The sequence below is a fragment of the Callorhinus ursinus genome, unplaced genomic scaffold (genome assembly GCF_003265705.2).
Source record: "Callorhinus ursinus isolate GAN/ISIS: 27379988/994484 unplaced genomic scaffold, GSC_fseal_2.0 scaffold61, whole genome shotgun sequence".
Taxonomy (NCBI): Eukaryota; Metazoa; Chordata; class Mammalia; order Carnivora; family Otariidae; genus Callorhinus; species Callorhinus ursinus.
Window position 1 is genome coordinate 2,433,801 of NW_027397123.1, and position 25,094 is coordinate 2,458,894.

Sequence of the window (25,094 nt, forward strand, 5' to 3'; positions counted from 1 at the left end):
GTAATGTATGGTGATTAACATAATAAAAAAAAGATTTACTTATTTTACAGAGAGAGAGAAAGAGCACGCGCATGCATGGGGGGTGGGGAGGCAGGAAGGGAAGCAGACAGAGATTCCCAAGTAGACTACGCTCAGTGCAGAGCCCAAGGCGGGGCTTGATCTCACAACCCTGAGATCATGACCAGAGCCAAAACCAAGAGTCAGATGCTTAACCAACTATGCTTCCCAGGTGTCCCTCAACTAACAATCATATATCTAGCAAAGTGATCTTTCAAAAATAAAGCTGATTATAGTAAATAAGCGAGACATAAAAGGTAACATATTTTATGATTCTACTTATATGAATTATACAAAATAGGCAATTTTATAGAGACATAATGCAGACTGGTGGTTGCCAAGGGCTAGGGGGAGAATGGGATGGGGGAGTAAATGCTTAACATGGGGTTTTATTTTAGAGTAATGAAAATGTTTTGCAACTAGATAGAGATGGTGGCTGCACAACATTGTGAATGGCACAGTGAATGCCACTGAATCGTTTGATTTAAAATATTTATTTTATATTCTGTGAATTTCACCTTAAGAAAAGGAATATGAAATATATTTCCAGATAAACAAAAACAGAGAATTCACAGCAGGCTGGCCTCACCAGAAATAATAAAGCAAGTTCCTCAGACTCAAAGGAAGTGACACCAAACATTAGTTAAAATCCTCATGAAAAAATGAGTAGCTCAAGTAAAGGACTTAGCCAAATGCGGAGTACACAGTAGGCTTGTCAATTTAATTTTCCTAGGCACTCTGCTCTATGTTTCTGGAGAAATGAACCTATTATTTCCAGATGAAAAACAGATAATATGGCAAGAAAAGTACAAAATGGGATATTCTTTCTCTAGTGCCTAATTTTCTTACTTCTGAATAGATCCACTTTGTCATCAATATCCCGGGCCCTTCCATGGCCTTCCTTTATACTATGTCAGGCTTCACACAGACTCCAAATATGTGTATCTATATTAGGTTTCCCTATTTCTTGTGCCCTTTTTCCATTTTAGTTCTACTGAAAAAGAGGGTAAATTGGAAGAGGAAAACCTCCTTCCCCTTGGAGGCCTGGGAGAGAAAAGACAGACCATGGACATAGAAAGGTAGGCAGTTAAATATGTTAAGTATGTGCTCAGAACTCCCCACACTCCAGCACATTAAGGTGGAGTCAGATACGCAGTAGTTAAGAGGGCAAAGTGTCATGGTCAAGTTGGAAGGACGTTAAATAGCCTTTGGTTCCCATTGTAGCATACATCCTGAGTAGGGTGTGATAGGGCCCTTGCAGAAGACAAGGGGGCCCCACAGGTTGTGGGATATATGGAATCCAGAAACTCTTTGAAGGACATGACAGAGACTCAAGAAATCTATGGAGGGAGCAAGATCTAAAGGAGGACAGTTGAAAAGGAGAGGCTCTTGTACCATGACTGAGATGAAACATAACACAAATTCATCAGCTATAGAATGCCAAAAGAAAGGAGCCAGCTAAAGCAGATTCACTGGAGACCAGCCAGCTCACATTCATGAAGGGACCAGGGACCATCCTCCTTCCCAAGTTATAAAGATCTTTTTCCATACCTCAGACACCACCTTAATAGAGGATGGGGGTACAGAGGGGAATCTGAATGACTAATTATTCAAAGAAACAATTTACTAATGTACTAAGTTTCGAACCAGACTGCTTTAAAACTAGCTTTTTTTCATTCTATTAAACAGAACTCATAAAGGGTATCAGAACATATTTTTAATAAACTATATTTTTAATGCACATCTCAGTGTAGTATGAGTAATTCTGTGACCCTTATACATATGAAATCACTGAATAAAGTTAATGGACAAAAAATATGGAGTAAGATGTGAGGAGGTAAATGAGAGTCAGACAATGTTCAAATTCTCTAAAGAATTTATAAGCACAAAATTGACTTTACTAGAATAGCACTGGCATTGGGCAAAATTCATCTTCATAGTTTTGGACATCTCTGTCCAAAGAGCATTCACTGAGTACTTGTGGTAGGCGCTACAGGAACTCTGCTAAATAAAACAAGTTTGCAAGGCACTTATATCTTGGTTCCACCCTAACTTCTAATGCCAGACGTCAACCTACAAAAATCTGCTTTCAAGAAAGTTCTGGGGGCACCTGGGTGGCTCAGTCGTCAAGCATATCTGCCTTTGGCTCAGGTCATGATCCCGGGGTCCTGGGATCGAGCCCTGCATCGGGCTCCCTGCTCTGCGGGGGGGCCTGCTTCTCCCTCTCGCACTCCCCCTGCTTGTGTTCCCTCTCTCGCTGTGTCTCTCTCTGTCAAATAAATAAAATCTTTAAAAAAAAAAAAAGTTCTGATATCTGTCAAATATACCTTATTATAAATTACTGTATTCACTCTCCAGGAAAAAAAAATACCCAAGTGGGTATACACCCACCAGGGTTAGTTTTGTAGTTGACAAAATTAACAGAAAAACGGAGAAAACATTGATCAAGATCATATATACAAGTATTTGACAAAACTTAACACCAATTTATGACACTCTTAGCAGACTAGGAATAAAAGGAAATTTCCTTGGGTGCCTGGGTGGCTCAGATGGTTGAGCGTCTGTCTTCGGCTCAGGTCATGATCCCAGGGTCCTGGGATCGAGTCCCGCATCGGGCTCCCTGCTCCTTGGGAGCCTGCTTCTCCCTCTGCTTCTCTCTCTCTCTCTCTCTCTCTACCCCCCTCTCTCTCCTCCTCTCTCATGAATAAATAAATTAAAAAAAAATCTTTAAAAAAAAAAAAGGAAATTTCCTTGAACCAGAAGATTATTTAGAAAAATACCTACACCAAATTATCATACTTACTCATGAATTACTGAATATATACCCCTAAGTATATGGGACAAAGATCACTCACTACCACATCTATTCAACATTCTATTATGTTTAACAATCAAAATTAGGCAAGAAAAAAAAGGGGGCATGAGGGTTTAAAATGAATAAAACTGTTCATTTGCAGATAATATATTTGTAAGCATAATTCAGTGTCAAATTCTCAGCAGTTTTAATTGTGGAAATAGACTAATTCTAAAATTTATAAGGAAATATAAATAGCTACAAACAGCTAAGGCAATGCTGAAAAAGATGGAGGATTCACTTGCATTATCAGATCAAGACTTATAAAATAGATATGGTAATTAAGATAGTGTGGGATTGACACAGGAAATCAAAACAATGGAAAAGGACATAAAGTCAGAAAGACATATATTAACATGAATAAGTCTGAAAACACAATGTAGAGTGGAAAACAAAGATGAGTTGCAAAACTGTAAGTCCATCAGGTTCCCAGTTATTTATTTATTTATTTGAGAGAGAGAGAGAATGAGAGATAGAGAGCATGAGAGGGAAGAGAATCAGGGAGAAGCAGACTCCCTGCTGAGAAGGGAACCCGATGTGGGACTCAATCCCAGGACTCCAGGATCATGACCTGAGCCGAAGGCAGTCGCTTAACCTACTGAGCCACCCAGGCGCCCAGGTTCCCAGTTATTTAAAAAATCTAAAACACAGAGCAACATTAAGTAGTGTTCATATAGGGCGCCTGGGTGGCTCAGTCGTTAAGCGTCTGCCTTCGGCTCAGGTCATGATCCCGGGGTCCTGGGATCGAGTCCCGCATCGGGCTCCCTGCTCCTTGGGAGCCTGCTTCTCCCTCTGCTTCTCCCTCTCTCTCTCTCTCCCTCTCACTCTCTCCTCCTCTGTCTCTCATGAATAAATAAAATCTTTAAAAAAAAAAAAAGTAGTGTTCATATATACAAATTTATGTGGTAAAAATATAAAACCATGAACTCTATGGATACAGATAGAGTGACTGCCTCTGGGGACAAAGTATCTGTAATATTCTGATTATTTTGTTGAAAAAAATCCTGAGGCAAAATGACAAAATATTAAAACATGCTCATTTGGGGAGCTGGGTATGTGGCTGCTTATTCTACTTCTCCTACCTCTTCCTAGATTTTAAAATAATAAAGAAGAAAAACAAGAGAGACAGAGGAAGAAGCAGCTCTTTATTAGTTCTATTTTGTGTTTTTCTAACTCACTGACTTGAACTTTATTCTTACCAATTCCTTTTTTAATTTTCTCATTTTGTTTCTAATTACTAGAATGGTGTGTTTTGTTCATTTACTCTCATTTTTTTACGTTTATTAACATATTTTTTCAGCCTGTAGGTTTTCCTCTGTTATTTTTCAAGATGTTCTGTAACAAATTTTTATGTCCCCACTGATCTGAGTTGCTTATGCTAGTTAAAAAAAATTCCATGTGAATGTTTTTCTTTTTGAATCTTTTATTATTAACTTCATATTTAATTGCATTGTGGAACTATTGCCATGTATAGTTTCTACTTTGGAAAAGACAATTTTTAAAGATTTTATTTATTTGACAGAGAGAAAGACAGTGAGAGAGGGAACACAAGCAGGGGGAGTGCGAGAGGGAGAAGCAGGCTTCCTGCTGAGCAGGGAGCCTGACGCGGGGCTCGATCCCAGGACCTGGGGATCAGGACCTGAGCCGAAGACAGACGCTTAACAACTGAGCCACCCAGGCACCCCTCTTTTGAAATTTATTGAATTTTATTCACACCTAATACACGGTCAGTTTCTAGGTTATTTCATATCCAAATAAGAGATAGTAACTGTTTCCAGGCTATAAGCTATCTTAATCTATTAGCTCTATCAAATTATTATTGGTAGATATATATTTATTTTTTTGTCTAGCTCATCTAGCATGAGCTAAGACAGATGAAAGTTTCCCTACTGATATGTATCTTTTTATTTTCAGTGTTCCTTATAGTAAATTTGCTGCAGGTTATTTGATAAGGAAGCAGTCCTAAACTATTTATCTTTATTATCTATTGCACCCATTTTAAAACACTGTTCTTTTTGTTTAAAGCTTACGTTTGACTTTTATCTTACCTGATATTAACACAGACTTTTCCTTTCTTTTAAAGTGAAATTTTGGACAACCACTTTGGAAAACTGCTTGGCAGTATCAATAAAAGGTAACCTATGTATGTGACCTATAACTCAGCAATTCTTTTGGTTTACATACAAAAGAATGTGTACATATGTGCAACAAAAGACATTCACAAGAAAGTTCATAGCAATAATATTTGTAATTGCCCTCAAATAAAAACTACCTAAATGGCAATCAATAATAGAATGGATAAATAAAATTGTATTTTATTCACATAATTGAATAATATAAAGCAATGAAATTAACCAAACTACAAATACATGCAATAATTCAACATGAATCTGACAAACATAGTATTAGGCAAAAGAAGCCAGACATAGAGTATATACATTAATAATGTTCAAACTTAGGCAGAGATAATCTGTGGTGATATAAGTTGAATAGTGCTTAGCCCTGGGATAGGGGTGATGACCTTGGAAAGGTGCAGAAGAAATCTCATGGCTGTTAGGGTAATGTTCTAATTCCTGATCTATTGCTTTTGTAAGTTACAGTGTTCACTTTGAAAATTAACTGAGTTTGAAGAAAAAAATGGATAAGTAGAGAAGCTGCTAATTGGGACACATAATCAAAGAAAGATATATCTCAGTATATGAAAGCTTTGAGCTGAGGGTGAAATAGCAGTAAAGTGAGATATGTTTAATAGCTAAGAGTGCAGGATAAATCTGTAAAGAGAAAGATTCCAAAGGAAGTATGAAGGATGAAGTTCTGAGGAAAAGGACTTATCCTTGAAGAGGAGGCAGACATCAACTTTTTTTTTTTTTTTTAAGATTTTTATTTATTTGAGAGAGAGGGCATAAGCAGGGGGGAGGGGCCAAGGGAGAAGCAGACATCTTGCTGAGCAGGGAGCCCCGGGCCTCCAATGCAGGGCTTGATCCCAGGATCCTGAGATCATGACATGAGCTGAAGGCAGATGCTTAACAGACTGAGCCACCCAGGCGTCCCGATATCACTTACTTTAAGAGTAAAATAAACAAGGAACCATGGATTCAAGTCACTAAAACCACAAATATTCACAAAAACTATGCATACCAGGCATAGAATGTCCTAGGGGCTGGAGACACACCAGTAAACGAAATAAAACATATTTTCTGTTCACATTTCAGTGCCTAAAATTATAATAATTTACCAGAAATTATTAGACTGTGGCCCAATCTGTAGCAAATACTCATTGAAAAATATAATTATGTAGAGTCATTTGAGAGACACATATCTCATCTATTTCTTCAGATATTCTAGTATTCTTTAAAATTATGTATGATACATATAGAATAATGTGGTAAAATGCACTAATTTTTTTTTTAAGATTTTATTTTTAAGTAATCTCTGCACCCAATGTGCGGCTCAAACTCACAACCGCAAGATCAAGTGTCACATGCTCTACTGACTGAGCCAGCCAGGCGCCCCTAAGATGCACTAATCTTAAGTGTACAACATGATACATTTTTATACATTTAAATATTTATGTAATCAGGTCAAAATAACCACATTTTCAGCACTCCAGAAGATTCTCTCATATCCCTTCCCAGTTAACATCCTTTTAGGGGTAACTACTATCCTGATTTCTAGCACAAGAGATTAGTTTCCCCAGCTTTCAAACTTCATATAAATAGAACCATCTATTTTGTTTCTGGATTCGCTCACTCCAATGTTTGTGAAATTTATCTTTATTGTTGTGAGTAACCAGTATCTGCCATTTTTTTTTTAAATTGTTGTGTGGTCTTCCATTGAATGAAAGGGATAATTTATTCCTTTTTCTGATAATCTTCATTTGCATTCTTTCCAATGCTGTCTATTTTAACATATATTCTTTATTTTATCCTTTATCAAAACAGATCATCAAAATAGCTGGGTTTGTCAACTACAAGAGGTCACACTATAATATATTTATTGCCCTAGGTACCAAAGGAAAGCTTACTTCTCCTAAGAAAAGTTCATTTTAATCCTTATTTACAATGCAAATTATGTAATGAATTTTTTGCTCTAGTTTGTTTCACCTATAATAATGAAATTGAAAACTGAAGCCCAACTTTAATCTCTCTGAATGAACACCTTTCTGCATCACCATATTTTTTTTAAAGATTTTATTTATTTATTTGACAGATAGAGAGACAGTGATGTTCGACAGATAGAGAGACAGCGAGAGAGGGAACACAAGCAGGGAGAGTGGGAGAGGGAGAAGCAGGTTTCCTGCCAAGCGTGAGCAGGGAGCCTGAGCAGCAGTGTGGGGCTCAATCCCAGGACCCTGGGACCAAGACCTGAGCCTAAGGCAGACCCTTAACAACTGAGCCACCCAGGCATCCCTGCATTACCATATTTTAACTCTTCCCTGGTCTTAATCTTCCAACTCTATTTCCTCTGAAAAAGCTTTATCTATAGAGGATTTTCCAATTTACTATATGGATTACTATAATTCTTTTAAACTACACTGTAGAATAAGGCAGAGAACAAATATACTACTTAAAATTTACCTGGGATTCAGTCATTTCCTCTTCTTTCTGGTAAAAGACAGGGCTTGAAAAGGCAGAACTGGGAAAGAGAAGAAAAGCCATTAGATCAGGCATGCTTTGTGGTTTCAGAACCTGCACCCACAAGGTGGACTAAAGGTCACCCTGTAAATGATTCTTGGATCCATCAGAAAGGCCAAGAATATTCATACCAGAGGTACTGATAGGTGTAAGGATGACTGGTATGATCACATATTGCTTAGGCATAAGGTGGATAAGAATAAAAGTTCGTATGTGAGAGATGTCCCATGAATTTGTCAATAGTTCTGTATCAGGGAAAAAAACAGTTCACAAGGAACAGGAAGATATATAGCTTCATGAAAGAACATAACCAAGAAAATTATGAAATTTACAAAATACCTAAGGTATTTTAAAGTATTGAGACATTAACAACTAAATGGGAATTTAACCAAAATGGTAACATATTTCAAGGAAGGAGTAAGGAGAAGTTTGTGTCTGAGTGATGAGTATCAGAGATATTGGTGGTGCTAAGAGAGTTAAATTCTTATTTGCCATAGTAAAATATATAAATATAAATCTGAAAAGTGTCAAATAATAACAACATAAACATGATTTGGAAAAACTGAAGAAATATAAGAAATCACACTTAGGAGCTGAAAGTGCTTCTCTTTGAGAACAGCAATTAGGGATGGGGAAAACAGAAACAGGGTATAGTTTTTCATATTATTACAAGTCTAGTAGCACTGTTTCGTTTTTTAAAATAAAATTCACATATTTTCCCCAAAATAAAATTTAATCAAGAAAACACATATCATTGCAATCAATTCAAGCAATACTACAGTGGATAATGAACAGCACAGATGTCCTCCCCTGTCCCCATGCACCGTCCCTTTCCCAGTTTTAATTTGATTAAGGAAAATTAATCTATTAATTTATTCAGCAAAAAATTTTTTTTGGTTGTTGTTGGCTTGTAATTAATTTTTGTCACTCATCTGAAGTTTTTTCTTAAAAGTATCTTTTTAAAAAATCGCTAGAACAGATGAATTATAGTGGAAAAGAACAGTGACCTGAGATTTGCTTTCTAGTCTCTCTACCACTAATAAGCACTGTGACCCTGGGAACCCCACATTCTTAGAACCATCATAATCAATCTTTAAAAGAGGACAGCAGAATAAGATGGGTGTCTCAGCAGTTCCCCAGCAACAACAGTGCAAAATCCTGTAAAGAAAATCTGATACCTTGCTAAGGATAGAGAACCAGCATATTCCAAGCCATATGTGGCAGATAATGTTGCCAACAATAGCCACTGTCCTCACCTTACTCCTTAAAAACTAAACCTTGATTTTTCACAGGGCAATATACCTCCTCCTAGGGATGAATCATGACTGATCTGGGTCAGTGAAAGTAATCCTATTCCCCTTTTCTGGTTACACACTTTCCTAGCATCCCTTGCAGCTACGAGTTACAATGTGACACAATATTGGCTAACAGGAGTTAAGGTATTTATTAGGGGAGAAGGGTTATGGAAAAATTTGTGATATGTTATTTATTTTTTCTGCATATTATCTCCTGAACATAGCAGCCCCTTGGACCTGGGGGTGTATACCAGCATATTCTGTTGTCAGGACTGTTCCAGTTCTAGTAATGGGCATGGGTCTATGTGGGCACAGATTAAAAGAGGAATTATTATATTAAGAGCAACTGCTTACAGTGAATTGAAGTCATCAACTAGCTTAAGAGTGGACACCAGTTAGGACTCCCCCAACTCTCCTTCCCTAAATCATTGAATTTCTCAAGGCAAGAAACAGAAAGTGGGGGAAAAATGACTCCATTAATTTCTCTGAAGCACCTAATGATGGATTTTCTTTTAAGATTTTATTTATTTGACAGAGAAAGCACAAGCAGGCAGAGCAGCAGGCAGAGGGAGAGGGAGAAGCAGGCTCCCCGCTGAGCAGACAGCCCGATATGGGGCTTGTTCCAGGACCCTGGGATCATGACCTGAGCTGAAGGCAGATGCTTAACCAATGGAACAACCCAGGTGCCCCATGATGGATTTCATCATAGAATTTCTAATAGCAGCAGGGGTGTCTGGGTGGCTCAGTCAGTTAGGCATGTGACTTCAGCTCAGGTCATGATCTTAGGGTCCTGGGACTGAGCCCCACATCAGGCTCAGGTCACGATCTCAGGGTGCTGGGATCATGCCCTGCATTGGACTCCCACTCAGGGGGGGAATCTACTTGAGATTCTCTCTCCCCTCTCCCCCTTCCCCTTCCTCTAACCCTCTCTTTTTCCCTCCCCCTGCTCTGCTCTCTTTCTCAAATAAATAAATAAAATCCTAAAAAAAAAAAGAATTTCTAATAGCAACAGTATGTGAACTAGATGGTTCAACAAAAATGACTTTATATTTTGTTAAGGACTTACAAATGAGGAAAAGAAATGAGAGCTTTTAACGAGGGTTTCTCCTCTGTCACCTTCAACAGTTATGTCCTACATTTATATAATAGTACAGGTAAATAAATGTCTCATTCTGCCTTCCATTTTGGGTTCCACCTCCATCCTCATAGATACCTATAAAAAAGATTGCTAGGAATGTGATTGGGATTGTGTTTAATCTATAGATCAAATTAAAGAGAAATGAAAAAATGAGTCTTCCAATCCATGAATATAGTATATTTCTCCACTTATTTTTTATTCATCACAGTTTTTTGTTTGTTTTCAGCATATAGTGCCTACACATATTTTTTTTTTAAGATTTTATTTATTTGACACAGAGCGAGAGAGGGAACACAAGCAGGGGGAGTGGGAGAGGGAGAAGCAGGCTTCCCGCTGAGCAGAGAACCCGATGTGGGGCTTGATCCCAGGACCCTGGGATCATGACCTGAGCCGAAGGCAGACAATTAACGACTGAGCCACCCAGACGCCCCTGCCTACACATATTCTGTGAGATTTATTTTTAAGTATTTTATTTTGGGGCATGCTAATAAATTTTTATTTCAAACTCCAATTGCTCATTGCTGGAATATAAAAATGATTTAACTTTATATACTGATTATGTATCCTACAACCATGCTAAATTCATTTAAGAGGTCTAGGAACTTTTTTGTAGTTTGAGGTTTTCTATCTAAATAATTGTGTTGTCTGCAATAGAAACAACTCTTTCTTCCTCTCTGATTTGTATGCCTTTATCTTTCTCTTGCTTTACTGCACTAGTTAGGACTTCCAAAACAATGATGAACAATGGTGGTGTCAGAGGACATCTTCACTTTTTTGCCAGTCTTAGAAGTAAAGCATTATCTCAGCACTAAGTACAATATAAGCTCTAGGATTTGGGTGTTTTTTTGTTTTGTTTTGTTTAATCTTTAGTAAAGAACATTTCCTTCTGTTCATTTGCTGAGAATTATTTTTTTCATGAATAAATATTGAATTTTGTCAAGTGCTTCTTTTGCATCTATCAAGATGATCATACAGTACTTCTTTAGTCTCTTCTGGTGAATTACAGTAACTAATTTTCAAATAATGAACTTAAAATTTATCTTGGGGGCACCTGGGTGCCTCAGTTGGTTAAGTGGCCAACTCTTGATATTGGCTTAGGTCATGATCTCAGGGTCCTGGGACTGAGCCCTGTGTTGAGCTCCCCACTCAGTGGGGAGTCTGCTTGAGGATTGTCTCTCCCTGTTTATGTTCTCTCTCTAAAAGAATCTTTAAAAAAATTATCTTGTATTTCCAAAATGAACCTATTTAGACATGTTATATTATCCTTTTTATACTGGTAGATTCAATTTTTCAATTCAATGTTGAGGATTTTTGTTTCTAAGTCCATGAGAAATACTAGTTTGCAGTTTTCTTTTCTTGTAATGTCTCTGTCTGGTTTTGATATCAGGGTAAGGCTGGTCTCATAACATGAATTGGAAAGTGTTCCGCTTCTTTTACTTCCTGGAAAAGCTTATATACTATTGTTATGATTTCTTCCTTAGATGTTTGCTATTTCACTTGTGAAATTATCCGGGTGTGTAGTTTCCTTTTTAGAAAGTCTTTTTGTTTATTAAGATATAATTGAGAGGCGCCTGGGTGGCTCAAGCAGTTAAGGGTCTGTCTGCCTTTGGCGCAGGTCAGGATCCCAAGGGTCCTGGGATCAAGCCCTGCATCAGACTCTCTGCTAAGCGGGGAGCCTGCTTCTCCCTCTCCTGCTCTTCCTGATTGTGCTGACTCCCTCTGTCAAATAAAATCTTAAAAAAAAAAAAGTATAAGTGATATATGGCATTATATAGGTTTCAGGTGTACAATATGATTCAATATTTGAGTACATTGTGAAAGGATCACCAAAATAAGTCCAGTTAATATCTAACACCTTACATAGTTACAAGAATTTTTTTATTATGTGAAAACTTTTAAGATCTACTCTCTTAGCAACTTTCACATATGCAATACGGTACTGTTAACTATAGTCACCATGCTGTACATTACATCCCTAGGACTTAAAACCAGAAGGCTGTACCTTTTGACGACCTTCACCTATTTCTCTCATCCTCTACCCTACGCTCTGCCTCTGGCAACCACCACTCTGTTCTCTTTATCTATGAGCTTGGTATTTTAGGGTGGTGTTTGTTTTTTTATTTTTTTTTTAGATTTCACATATAAGTGAAATCATACAGTACTTCTCTTTCACATACTTATTTCACTTAGCATAATGCCCTCAAGGTTCATCCATGTTGTCACAAATGGCAAGATTTCATTCTTTCTTATGGCTGAATAATATCCCATTGTATGCATGTATACATTCATTCACACACACACACACACACACACACACACACACACAATTTTCTTTACCTATTCATCTATCAGTGGGACACTTAGGTTGCATCCAATATCTTGGCTATCGTAAATAATGCTGCAACAAACATGGAGTTACATATATCTTTCTAAGTTAGTGTTTTTGTTTTCTTCAGATAAATACCAAGAAGTGGTATTGCTGATCATATGGCATTTCTATTTTTATTGAGGAGTCTCCATACTATTTTCCATACTGGCTCTAGCAATTTACGTTCCCATCAACAATGCATAAGTGTTTCCTTTTCTCCCCATCCTTGCCAACACTTGTTATTCCTTATCTTTTCAATAACAGCCATTCTAACAGGTGTGAGGTGACACCTTATTGTGGCTCTGATTTGCATTTCCCTAATCACTGAAGATCACTAATCACTGAATATCACTTTATCTTTTTATGTATCTGTTGGCCATATGTATGTCTTTTTTGGAAAAATGTCTATTCAGATCTCCTGCCCATTTTTAAAATTGGATAGTGTGGGGTTTTTTGCTATTGAGTTTTATGAGTTCTTTATATATTTTGGATATTAACTCCTTATGGGTATGTGATTTGCAGATATTTTCTCCCCTGTAGTAGACTGCCTTTTCATTTTGTTGGTTTCCTTTGCTATGCATAAGCTTTTTAGTTTTATGTAGTCTCGTTTGTTTTTAATTTGTTGCTTTTGGTATCATAGGTTTTTAAACAACAAATTCAATTTCATTAATAATACAATGATTCAGGTTATTTCTTACTGAGTAAATATTGGTAGTTTGTGTCTTTCAAAAAAAGTACCCATTACCTAAGACACTTATTGAAGAGACTTTCTTTTTTCCATTGGATAGTCTTTCCTGCTTTCTTGAAGATAGTTGACCATATAGTTGTGGGTCCATTGGAGAATTCATGGACTTTGAGTATTTGTAGTATTCCTTTACTGTCCTTTCAAGGTCTGTCAGGTGAGTGAGACCCTGTCTTTCAACTCCAAAAATGGCAATTTGTGTTTTCTCCTTTTCTCATGGTCAGACCATCCAGAGGTTTAACAATTTTATTGATCTTTTCAAAGGACTAATTTTGGTTTGCTGATTTTCTCCATTATTTGTTTTCAATTTTACTGAATTCTGCTGTAGTCTTTAATATCCATTTCTTTTTATTTGCTTTGGGTTTAATTTGCTCCTTTTCTCCCATAGTTCTTAAGTGGAAGTCAGTACTGATTTGAGCTTTTTCTAATTACTTATAGCATTTTAGTACTATGAATTTCCCTCTAAGTACTGAGTTAGCTGTCCCACATGTTATGATATGTTGCATTTCCATTCAAAATATTTTTTAATTTCCTGTGAGATTTCCTCTTTGACTCATGGGCTATTTAGAAGTATGTTGTTTAATTTCCAAGTGTTTGAAGATGACCCAGATATCTTTCTGTTCCTGATTTCTAGCTTTATTCTGGTATGGTCTGAGAACACATTTTAAATGGCTTCTATTGATTTGAAATTGCTAAAGTTTGTTTTATGGCCCAGAGTATGATCTATCTTAGTGAATGTTCATGTGTACTTGAGGAAGACACATATTTTGCTCTGGTTGGGTGGAGTGCTCTATAAAGATCATTAATATCTGAACACCAAAAAATTGACATTAAACACTTGAATGTTGGCTGATAAATGTTTGTCAGTTCTTCTATAACCTTACTGACCTTTTGCCTCCTTTTCTCAATCAATTACTGAGAGAGGAGCTTTAAAGCTCCCAATTATAAGTGTGCATTTGTCTATTTCTCCTTAGGGTTCTATCCGGTTTTGTTTCATTTGTTAGCTACACCTACATTTTGGAACTGTCATGTCTTCTTAGAGAAGTGACCCCTTTATCATGATATAATGTCTCTTTTCATCCCTGATAATATTCCTTGTTTTGAAATCTACTTGTCTAATATTAAAACTGCTACTCTATCTTCCTTTTGGTTCATACATCTTTGATATATTTTTCTCTGTCATTTCCTCTCAATGCATCAATCTTTATATTTAAAATGGGTTTCTTGTAAACAGCATTTAGGAGATCTCTTATCCAATGTTGCTAAACATCTTTATCTTTTAACTGGTGTGTTTAGATCAACATTTAACATAATCATTGGTATAGCTGGATTAAAATTTATCATCTTTGCTGTTTTCTATTTGCTCCATTTGTTCCGTTTCTTTGTCCCCACATTTTCTGCTTTGGCTTGGCTTAATTGAGTACTTTTTATTATTCCATTTTTCTCTTGTACTGAATTATTATTTGTACCTCTTTAAAAAAATGTTAGTGGTTTCCCTAGGTTTTACAATATACTACACTGCTTTACTTGTACTAGAGTAAATTTATAATGATCCATTCCAAATTCCTCCCTCCCATCCTTTGTGCTATAGTTGTCATAACATCTCAGACAAGATGTGCTATTCATTGCAAATGTTATTTTTCTTCCTCCTCTGCAAAGAACTTACTGTGATATATAGCAATTTGTTCAATTTCTGAACTACCATGTATTATTACCTCCTAAAATGAGCTCCAATACAGTTAAAATACACATAACAATTTAGGCATCACCACCACCACCATCACCATCTATGCCTGCCTGAATCCAAATTTTGCCTAATATCCAAAAATCATTGAGAGCCCTACCTCTGGCTACATTTACACAATTCTCTAGATAGCCTGAGCTAACTTACACACTGGGGATGTGGCTCCATGGTGGATAACTGAGTATTTTATTTCCACCACCACCCCAACTCTTCCCCAGTCTTCACTCCACTACTCTCATGTGTCTGTGGATTCCATTTGACAACAAATGTTTAAATCACATGCAGGATGTGCCATTTATAATTATGTGTCTTTAAAAGTAGAGAGCATTTGTCAACTATACTCACATTTAAAAAAATTTTTTTAAAAAGCTAAGAAAAAAAAAAAGAGCACTTGTTCCCTTAAAAGCCACTGTATATCATTTCCCCACCACCTGGAAACCCTCTCCTGATTACTGATCAGCTCCATCATTCAGTAAACCAATTCCTTCTTGTCCTTAAAGAAGTCAAATTAAGAACTACTTTATCCCTTGACTGAGAGATCTCTCTCTCTCTGGATCTATTTTACTCCCATATTCAGGATGCTCAAAAAACACCAAGCAGGGTAAATACCAAAAATCCATACCCAGGCATATCATACTGAAATTAAAGAAAACCAAAAGAAAAAAAGGGAGAGAAATGATCAAAGAAGCCAGAGAAAAAGAACAACTTATGGATAGAGCCACAAGCATAAGAATTACAGCAGAATTCTCATCAGAAACCATATAAACAAAACAAGAGTGGAGTAAAATATTTAAAGTATTAAAAGAAAATCCCACCAACCTAGAATTCACTACCCAACAAAATTACCCTTCAAAAGTGAAGGAAACTAATATTATACAGTATGTTAACTGGAATTTAAATAAAAACGTCTTTTAAAAAGTGAAGGAGAAATAGGGACACCTGGGTGGCTCAGTCGGTTAAGTGTCTGCCTTCTTTAGGCAGAAGAAAAATGATATAGGTCAGAAACTTGGACCTACATAAAGAAAAGCAGCACATCAGAGAAGGAATAATGAAGGTAAAATAAAATCTTCTGGCTCTTTCATTCTTAATTTATCTAAAAGATAATGTTTGTGCGCCTGGGTGGCTCACATGGTTAAGCGTCTGCCTTTGGCTCAGGTCATGATCCCAGAGTCCTGGGATCGAGTCCCACATCGGGCTCCCTGCTCCTTGGGAGCCTGCTTCTCCCTCTGCCTCTCTCTCTCTCTCTCTGTCTCTCATGAATAAATAAATAAAATCTTTAAATATAAAAATAAAAAAAATAAAAGATAATGTTTACTGGGGGGCCTGGGTGGCTCAGTTGGTTAAGCATCTGACTTCAGCTCAGGTCATTATCTCAGGGTCCTGAGACTGAGCTCAGCGGGGTCTGCTTCTTCCTCTCCCTCTGCCCCTCCCCTTGCTCATGCACTCTCTCTATAATAAATAAATAAAACCTTTAAATAAATAAAAAGATGTTTATTTAAAGAAATAATCGTACTAGGTGATTAGGTGCTTATATGCATTAGGTGATTATAGCACATGCATGAGTGAAATGATGACAGGAATGAGAGGGTGGACTTGGGAATACAGTCAACCCTTGAACAACGCAGGTTTGAACTGTGTAGGTCTATTTATATAGGGATATTTTTCAATAAATGCAGTACAGTACTGTAAATGTATTTTCTCTTCCTCATGATGTTCTTAACCTTTTCTCCAGCTTACTTTACTGTAAGAATACAGTGTATAATACAGATAACTTAAAAAAATGTGTTAATCAACAGTTTGTTTTGTCAGTAAGGCTTCTGGTCAACAGTAGGCTATTAGTAGTTAAGTTTTGGGGGAGTCAAAAATTATAGGTGGATTTTTGACTGCTCAGGGCTTGACACCCCTAACTCCCACGTTGTTTAAGGGTCCACTGTATTCTGTTATAAAGTTCCCTGCACTATATCCAAAGTACTATAGCATTTTGAAAGTGAACACGGATTAAAGATATATATTGTAAAATCTAGAGTAACACCAAATTTTCTTCTTAAAAGGATAAGATATAGTAAAACAGTAGGCAAAATGGAAACATACAAAATGCTCAGTGAAAAACAGAAGTCCTGGGTGGCTCAGTTGGTTAAGCGACTGCCTTCGGCTCAGGTCATGATCCTGGAGTCCCGCATCAGGCTCCCTGCTCGGTGAGAGGCCTGCTTCTCCCTCTAACCCTCCCTGCTCTCATGTACTCTCTCTCTCTCTCATTCTCCCTCTCTCAAAATAAATAAATAAATCTTTAAAAAAAAAAAAAAAGGAAGGGAAAAAAAGAAATAGCAAATGGAGCAAATAGAAAACAGTTACAAAGATGGTTGATATTAATCCAACTATATAAATAATCATATTAAGTCTAAATGGTCTAAACACACCAATGAAAAAACAGAGATTGCTAAGTGGATAAAAACACCAAGAACCTGGGGTGCCTAGGTGGCTCAGTAAGTTAAGTGTCCGACTCTTGAGCTCAGCTCAGGTCTAGATCTCAGGGTCATGAGTTCAAGCCCCATGTAGGACTCCAATCTGGGCGTGGAGCCTACTTATACCAAGATCCAACTATATGTGCCTACAAGAAACACATTTTAAATATAAACATTCAGATAGGTTAAAAGTAAAGGAATAGGAGTGACATCAGCAAAAATGTAAGAGTAGGAAACTCTAGGCTTCCATGTCTGCCCAGAAACTGAAAGAGCTGGCAAAACCTGTCAGAATCAACCTTACAGCAATTCTGGAAAATAGTCAAAGGTTACAACCAATTAAATGCTTAAACAGGAGAGGTGAATTAAACACAGTAGGAGATCTGTGTGGCATTATAACTAACCTATTCACAATCACAAAAGCAAGAAAAATACTAAGGTACTAGGAATATTACAAACAAAAGCTGTGTAAGAGCCTAATCAAGAAAATTTATTCAATTTATTGATGTTCATAAAAGTAGTGTTAATAAATATGCTTAAAAATAGAAGTGAGCATGATAAAAATAACACTTTTCCCAATATTACCTATAAAATTAATATAATTCCAATAACAATTCAAAAAACGTTTTTTATTCAACTTGTCAAGCCAATCTTCAAATTTAAGATGAGCTGAGAACAGTGAGATTAAAAAAACATGGAAATTGGGGGCGCCTGGGTGGCTCAGATGGTTAAGCGTCTGCCTTCGGCTCAGGTCATGATCCCAGGGTCCTGGGATCGAGTCCCGCATCGGGCTCCCTGCTCCTTGGGAGCCTGCTTCTCCCTCTGCTTCTCTCTCTTTCTCTCTCCCTCTCTCTCTCCCTCTGTCTCTCATGAATAAATAAATAAAATATTAAAAAAAAAAGAATGTTTAAAAAAAAAAACATGGAAATTGTAAGCTAAAATTTATCTAAGAGGGATGGCATGAATATACACACATTAAGCGTATTTGCTCATATTAAAAAATGAAATGTAACACTAAAACATTTCTAAAAGTTACTAAAAAAAGGACGCCTGGGTGGCTCAGTTGGTTAAGCGACTGCCTTCAGCTTGGGTCGTGATCCTGGAGTCCCGGGATCAAGTCCTACATCGGGCTCCCTGCTCAGCGGGGGGTCTGCTTCTCCCTCTGACCCTCCCCCCTCTCATGCTCTCTCTCTTTCTCTCAAATAAATAAATAAAATCTTTAAAAAAAAGTTACTAAAAAAAAAGAGTAGAGAGAAACAAGATGGTAGAGGCAAAATAGAATATAAACAAGACTCCTTGACCTTTTCTGACAATGCTATGAAACTAGAAGTTGACCACAAGAAAAAATCTTGAAAGACCACAAATACATGGAGGTTAAACATGCTACTAAACAATGAATGGGTCGGGGTGCCTGGGTGGCTCAGTCAGTTAAGCATCTGCCTTCAGCTCAGGTCATGATCCCAGGGTCCTGGGATTGAGCCCCGTGTCAGGCTCCCTGCTCAGTGCAGAGTCCGCCTCTCCCTCTCCCTCTGCCTCTCCCCTACTTGTGCTCACACACGGGCTCTGTCAGATAAATAAACAAAATCTTAAAAAAACAAAACAATGAATGGGTCAACCAGGAAATCAAAGAAGAAATTAAAAAAAAATACATGGAAACAAACGAAAATAAAAATACAATGGTTCAAAACCTCTGGGATGTAGCAAAAGCAGTCCTACAAGGGAAGTATACAGCAATACAGGCCTACCTTAAGAAGCAAGAAAGCAGAAAGAACACCACAAAGCTTAAAGCCAGCAGAAGGAAGGAAATAATAAAGAGTAGAGCAGAAATAAATGACACAGACACTAAAAAAACAATAGAACAGATCAATGAAACCAGGAGCTGGTTCTTTGAAAAAATTAATAAAATTGATAAACCTCTCACCAGAATTACTGAGAAAAGAGAAAGGACTCAAATAAATAAAATCACAGTGAGAGAGGAGAAATAACAACCAATACCACAGAAATAAAAACATGGATGGACGAGCAAATAAAACATAGAAAAATAAAACCAAAGTAAAAACCGGGTAATTCTAAATTTTTAGAATTGGAAATAGCAATATAAACTCATGAAGTCCATCCTGTTAAGAATATATTTCCTGCTACAAAATTAATGAACACTGAAAATATGCCAAGTGAAGGAAGCCAGTCACAAAAGATGACATATTGTATGATTTCATTTATATGAAATGTCTGGAATAGACAAATTTATAGAGACAGAAAGCTGATTAGTGGTTGATTAAACTAGGATGAGGGAGGGGAAAAGGACACTGACTGCTAATGGGTATTTTAGTAGGGACAAAAATGCTCTAAAATTACATTATGGTAATGGGTGTACCTGTGAATTTTTTTAAAAAAACATTGAATTATACACCTTAGATGGATAAAATATATCAGGCTGTTAAAAAATAAAAAGGGGGTGCCTGGGTGGCTCAGTCGGTTGAGCATCCAACTTTGATTTCCGCTCAGGTCATGATCTCAGGGTGGTGGGATCAAGCCCCGAGTCAGGCTCTGTGCTCCACACGAAGTCTGTTTGTCCCTCTCCCTCCACTCCTCCCCCCACACTCTCTAAGTAAATAAATGAAATCTTTTAAAAATTAAAAAAATAAATAAAAAGAATATATTTCCTAGCTCTGTCCACCAAGAAAAAAAAAGTCTAGAAACAATGACCATGCCAGTAACAATAAGCCTGTAACTGTGGTCTCAAAATATCATTTCCCAATAAAAGGAATCAGGGCACCATAAAGAAATGCTTGATTCCATGCCTAGGGCAGGAAATGTTCAAAATGATCTTGGAATAACCTTTCATACCAGAAATGTAGAACACTATCAAAGACTTCTGGAGATGTGTCGGAAAGACTTATAAACCATCTCAAAGAGATAACCAAAGGTGGGAAAATATGAGCTTCACAAAGAAAATAACCACAATGGTTTGAATCATACCAAATATGTTAAAATCCATGCATATATAACAGTAAAATAATAACTCACTGGAAAATGCTAAGGAACCAATTCAATAGCCTGAAACCTATAAAGGGAAAGAATCAATTTATTCTGCTTTTCCTGTAAAAACTTTCCTCAAGGTAACCAAAGAATTGATGACAGAAATTTTTTCTTTAAAAAATATTCCAGCCAGTAAATGAAGAAGGGATATAAAACTCGAATACCATCATTTTGTAACCCCTACTGAAATACAGCTGATAATCTTCCATGTTTTCTTAAACTGGTATGGTGGTAAAAAGGAGGGAAAATATCCTCCTAAAGGAAGGATATTCCCTTCCTAAAGGGAAAAATATCCTCCTCTCTCTCTGCCCCACTTCCCTAGTATTTCAACCGAACAGTTCTCAACCCCATCAGGAACTTCCATTTCTTCGTTCTACCAATTTTCCACTGTCCCTCACCTTCCTATCCTGACTTTTCTACCTACCTGGCCTAAAATTCAGTCAATCAATATAATTAATTCCTGCCAACTTAGACACTCTTGCCTCTCACATTATTCCTAATTAGTTCATGAAACAAACACTATGATTAAATCCAACTCCATCCACCCCTCCATTTCCCTCCCCTCTTCCATTTAAAGAAAAACCCGAGTTGTCTATACTTGGTATCTCCAATTTTTTTTCTCCATTTCTCTCTTTAGCCCCATACTCCACTGAAACTGCTCTTCAGGATCACCAATAACTTTCATGTTGCTAATGTCAACATTCCTTTCTCAGTCCCCATTTTACTTGGCCTATCAGCAGCACTGACACAGTTCTAATTAACACACATTTTTCCTTTGGTTTCCAGTATATCAAACTCACCTAGCTTCCCTCCAACCATTCGAGCTAGTTCCTTTCAGTCCTTTTTGCTGGTTCCTCTCATTTCCCAGACTTTGCTGGAGTGACCCAGAGGTAAGTCCTTTACCTCTACCTTTTTCTACCTACCTTACCCTCTAACTGATTTCATTCAGTCCATTCGCTTTAAATATCATCTATATACTGATAATTCCCAAATTTATGTCTTCAGCCTAGATCTCAGATCCTTCTTTTGAACTTCAGACCTGTATATCCTACTGCCAACTTAATATCTCTACTTGAATGTCTAGTGGACATCTCATGCTTCATATACTAAATTCCAAACTGAAATCTATCTCCCTATGCCCCAAGTCAGTTTTTCCTACTTTCGTTCCTTTCTCATAATAACTCCATTCTTGAAGTTGCTCAGATTAAAAAATATTGTGTCATCTTCTCACACATTCCACATCAGTTCCATCAGCAAACTGTATCAGCTCTATCTTTAAATTTTATCTAATGCGTGATGACTTCTCACCATTTTTACTACTCTAGTCCAAGTCACTGACATCTTTTCCCTAGATTATTGTAATTATTGTGTTGTATTCCTAACTGGTCTATCTGCTTCTGCCCTTGCCCCCCACCCCATCCTTCCTCCTGTAGTACTCTTATCAGAGCAGCCAAAGTGATCCACTTATATCGTAAGCAGATAATATCACTCCCATAATCAAAACTCTCCAACAGCTTCCCATCTCATTCACAGTAAAAGCCAAAATCATAATATAGCCTATCCAGATCCAACCTGATCTGCCCTCCTTCCCTCCATTTACCCGCTCTCATTTCACTAGTCTTCATCTCATTTGCTCTATTTCAGTCACACCAGCCTCTTTGCTGTTAACAGGTATGTTCCCACCTCAGGACTTTTGTAACTGTTGTTCACGCTGCCTGGAATAACCTTTCCTCAGTTATATGCATGAACAGCTCCTTTACTTCCTTCAAATCTTTATTACTACCTTTTCAGGATGCCTTCCCTGGCTACCCCATCTAAAACTCTTAATTCCGTTCTCTAATTCTGTATGTCCTTATATGTTATATTTAACTCACTTACCTCATGTATTATCTGGCCCACAACAGTGTAAGTACCATGACAGCAGAGAGTTTCTCTTTTGTTCAGTGCTATATCTGAAGCATCTAGAATTGTTCCTGTCACACAGACAGCATCCAATAAATGGTGTGTTGATGAATAAATGAATACCTGAAGAATCTAGAAAATAAATTTGAAAACAGAATACTGCTTTAGAAAAATATTTTAGAAAATACATAATTCACTCAAAAAGATTTTTAAAATGCTTGACCAGCAGTAACCAAACAACTGCAAATTAAAGTAATTTTACATCTATGAAGTTAGCAAAGATTACTAATAGTAGATAACCATTGTTATCAAGGTGTATGAATACAGGCAATCTTATACTATGCCAATAATAGTGTAAATTATGCGAACCTTACAGGAGAATAATTGGATAGACTTAGGGAGTTTTTTTTTTTTTTAAGATTTTATTCATTTATTTGACGGAGAGAGAGAGACAGCAAGAGAGGGAACACAAGCAGGGGGAGTGGGAGAGGGAGAAGCAGGCTCTGCGCCGAGCAGGGATCCCGATGCGGGGCTCGATCCCAGGCCTCTGGGATCATGACCCCAGCCAAAGGCAGATGCTTAACTGAGCCACCCAGGTGCCCCTAGACTTAGGGAGTGTTTAATAAGCACATACTGACCTATCAGTTCTACTTGTAGAAGCCTGCCCCTCCCCCCCAAATTAGAAAAGTGCGTTATAACATATGACAACTAGTTGCTGATAAACACATTGTTCATAATGGCAAGAAACTGGAAAAAACAAATTACCCATCAACAGGGGTAAATGTATTGAAAAACTTTAAAATGACGACATAAATTTATAACTTTTTAGATGGAAAGATACTGTGTATTATTAAATGACAAAGGTAGGTTACAGAAGTGTACGTATAGTGTGATACTAATTTCCAAGCTATTATGCACATATATATTAATATATGAATGCATGTGCATGTATTCGCAGAGGGGGTTAAAGATGGAAAGTGAATTTTGATAGTTGCTGGCAGACTTATGAATGATTTTTGTTTTCTTTGAGCTTTTCTGTATTTTGCGATTTGGAGCGGGCAATCGGGGGCAAGGAGCAAGAAGTTAGTACGCACACAAAACAACGTAGCTAATATACAAAAATAAAATTTAAGACAAATAAATGCTGAAGGTGTTGGGGACACTGATAGCTCTCATAAAAACGTATTTCCAATGACCATAAGGCAAAGCAAAGAAGCCCTGATACAAACAGTCGCACGAATCTACACACGCAACCGTACTCTACCTCTCATCCACGGGGTTTCTCATGCACTCACGAGCCCACATCACGCACGTTCGCATCCACGTTCCTAATGAAACATAAAAGGAAAAGCACATCCACAAAATGCGCTCACACGCACGTTCTCACGGCTACACTCTGGCAAACGGTCATATCACTCCACACTCACAGTCCTTCACGCGCCACTCCCACGGCCTCAGGGAACCATCCGCACCGGCACAGCCCTGCCGGCATCCTCCTCCAACAGCACAGGCACCGGGTCCGCAGGCCCCTACTCCCAACCAGCACAAAGGGTCCCAGACCCGGAGCTCGCGGCCTGCCGAAGACTCACCACGCAGCCCGCGGACACAGGCCCAATTCCACACCTCAATGCCGCCCAAATGGTCCCGCCGGTGCGGACCGAGTCAGAGACGCCTCTAAGGTCAGCGCCAGCTGTGGCTGAGGGCAGCACGAGCCTCGGTCCGTTAGACGCCGGACAACACTTCCCAGAGGCCCCTGCGGCTCAAGGGGGCGGGTCGGCTTTCCTGCCGGCGAGGAGCCGGAATAATCTACCGCTGCGTTTAAGGACGCCCAGATCTGCCGAGGAGGTTCAGCTGAGTTTTGCTGCAGCTGCTTCGCTTGAGCCCGGCAGTCTACTCGGAGCCCGGGAGTGCAACTTGGTGCTGAGAAGAATCTGGAAATGTTCGCAACTTTTAGGCTACGGACTACATTTCCCAGAGGCCTTTACGGCCAAGTCACTTTTCTGCGAAAAGTCTCTTCCTCATGGTTGGCTGGGTCTCCTGTTCCCGGGTTACGGTGCCTGATCCGTGAAGGAAGCACCTCTGAGTCGGTTTAGTTCCGTCTGGTCCAGGCCCCAGCCGGACTTCAGGGGGGTTGAAGGTGTGGGAAAAAATCAGGGGCCTGTGGCCGGACCACCTTGAGCCTCAAGCTTCTGGCGGCAGTCAGAAAAGAGAGGCGTGGCGTTGTGTGACCGTGTATGGGAGATAATGGCCGTGGAGCTTGGGGTTGGGTGTCTAAGGAGTGGTGAGACTCTGAGGTCCAGTGACTTTGGGGGTCGTGCGAATTTGCGACCATTTGTGTGACCATGGTCAAGTTGTATGTTCTTGTGACCGTTTGATTGCGACCCTGCAGTTTTTTCAGAGACAATGTGCTGGTGTTAATTCTTTGTGTTTCTGCTTTTCTGACTGGCCCCTGTTACAATATTGAAACTTAAAGTTTACGCCAATAAACCACAGCCACCAAGACAATAAATGGGAGGAATTTTAGAGGTTTGTGAATCCATATTACTGAAACACCCAAGCTTTTTAATTCTGTGTTAGTCCACATTCGGTGTGTGTTACATGGACAAAGGTGATATTGGTAATTTAGAAAGATATTGTTGAAGAGGGCAAAGACATTGGGCCATCAAATGGAAAGGTCATGTCAGGAATTCTAAATAGCCGCAACATCGGGAGTGAAAACTGTACGGGAGAAAGCAGAGAAAGAACCAGGAGCAAAAACCTAAAATCTAGCAAACCAGACTAGATGTCACTTTTGCCCTAAAGATCTCATTCTTTTTTTCAGCATTTCATGTGGGTTCGGCTCTAACTTCAGAAAAATTAAAA

The 25,094-nt window shown here is 38.2% G+C and overlaps 1 protein-coding gene across 1 annotated transcript in view; it reads right to left on the reverse strand.

The window, feature by feature from the left end:
* Positions 1 to 23,757, reverse strand: part of ZNF569 (zinc finger protein 569) — a 60,137-nt gene extending 36,380 nt beyond the window's left edge. The window contains exons 1-3 of the mRNA XM_073885226.1: positions 23,660 to 23,757; positions 22,209 to 22,364; positions 7,489 to 7,546 (exon numbers count right to left, since the gene is read on the reverse strand). Of these exons, the coding sequence (XP_073741327.1) occupies positions 7,489 to 7,546; positions 22,209 to 22,213 (63 nt within the window). The 5' untranslated portion in view covers positions 22,214 to 22,364; positions 23,660 to 23,757. The remainder of the gene's footprint in view (positions 1 to 7,488; positions 7,547 to 22,208; positions 22,365 to 23,659) is intronic.
* Positions 23,758 to 25,094: the final 1,337 nt, after the last annotated feature.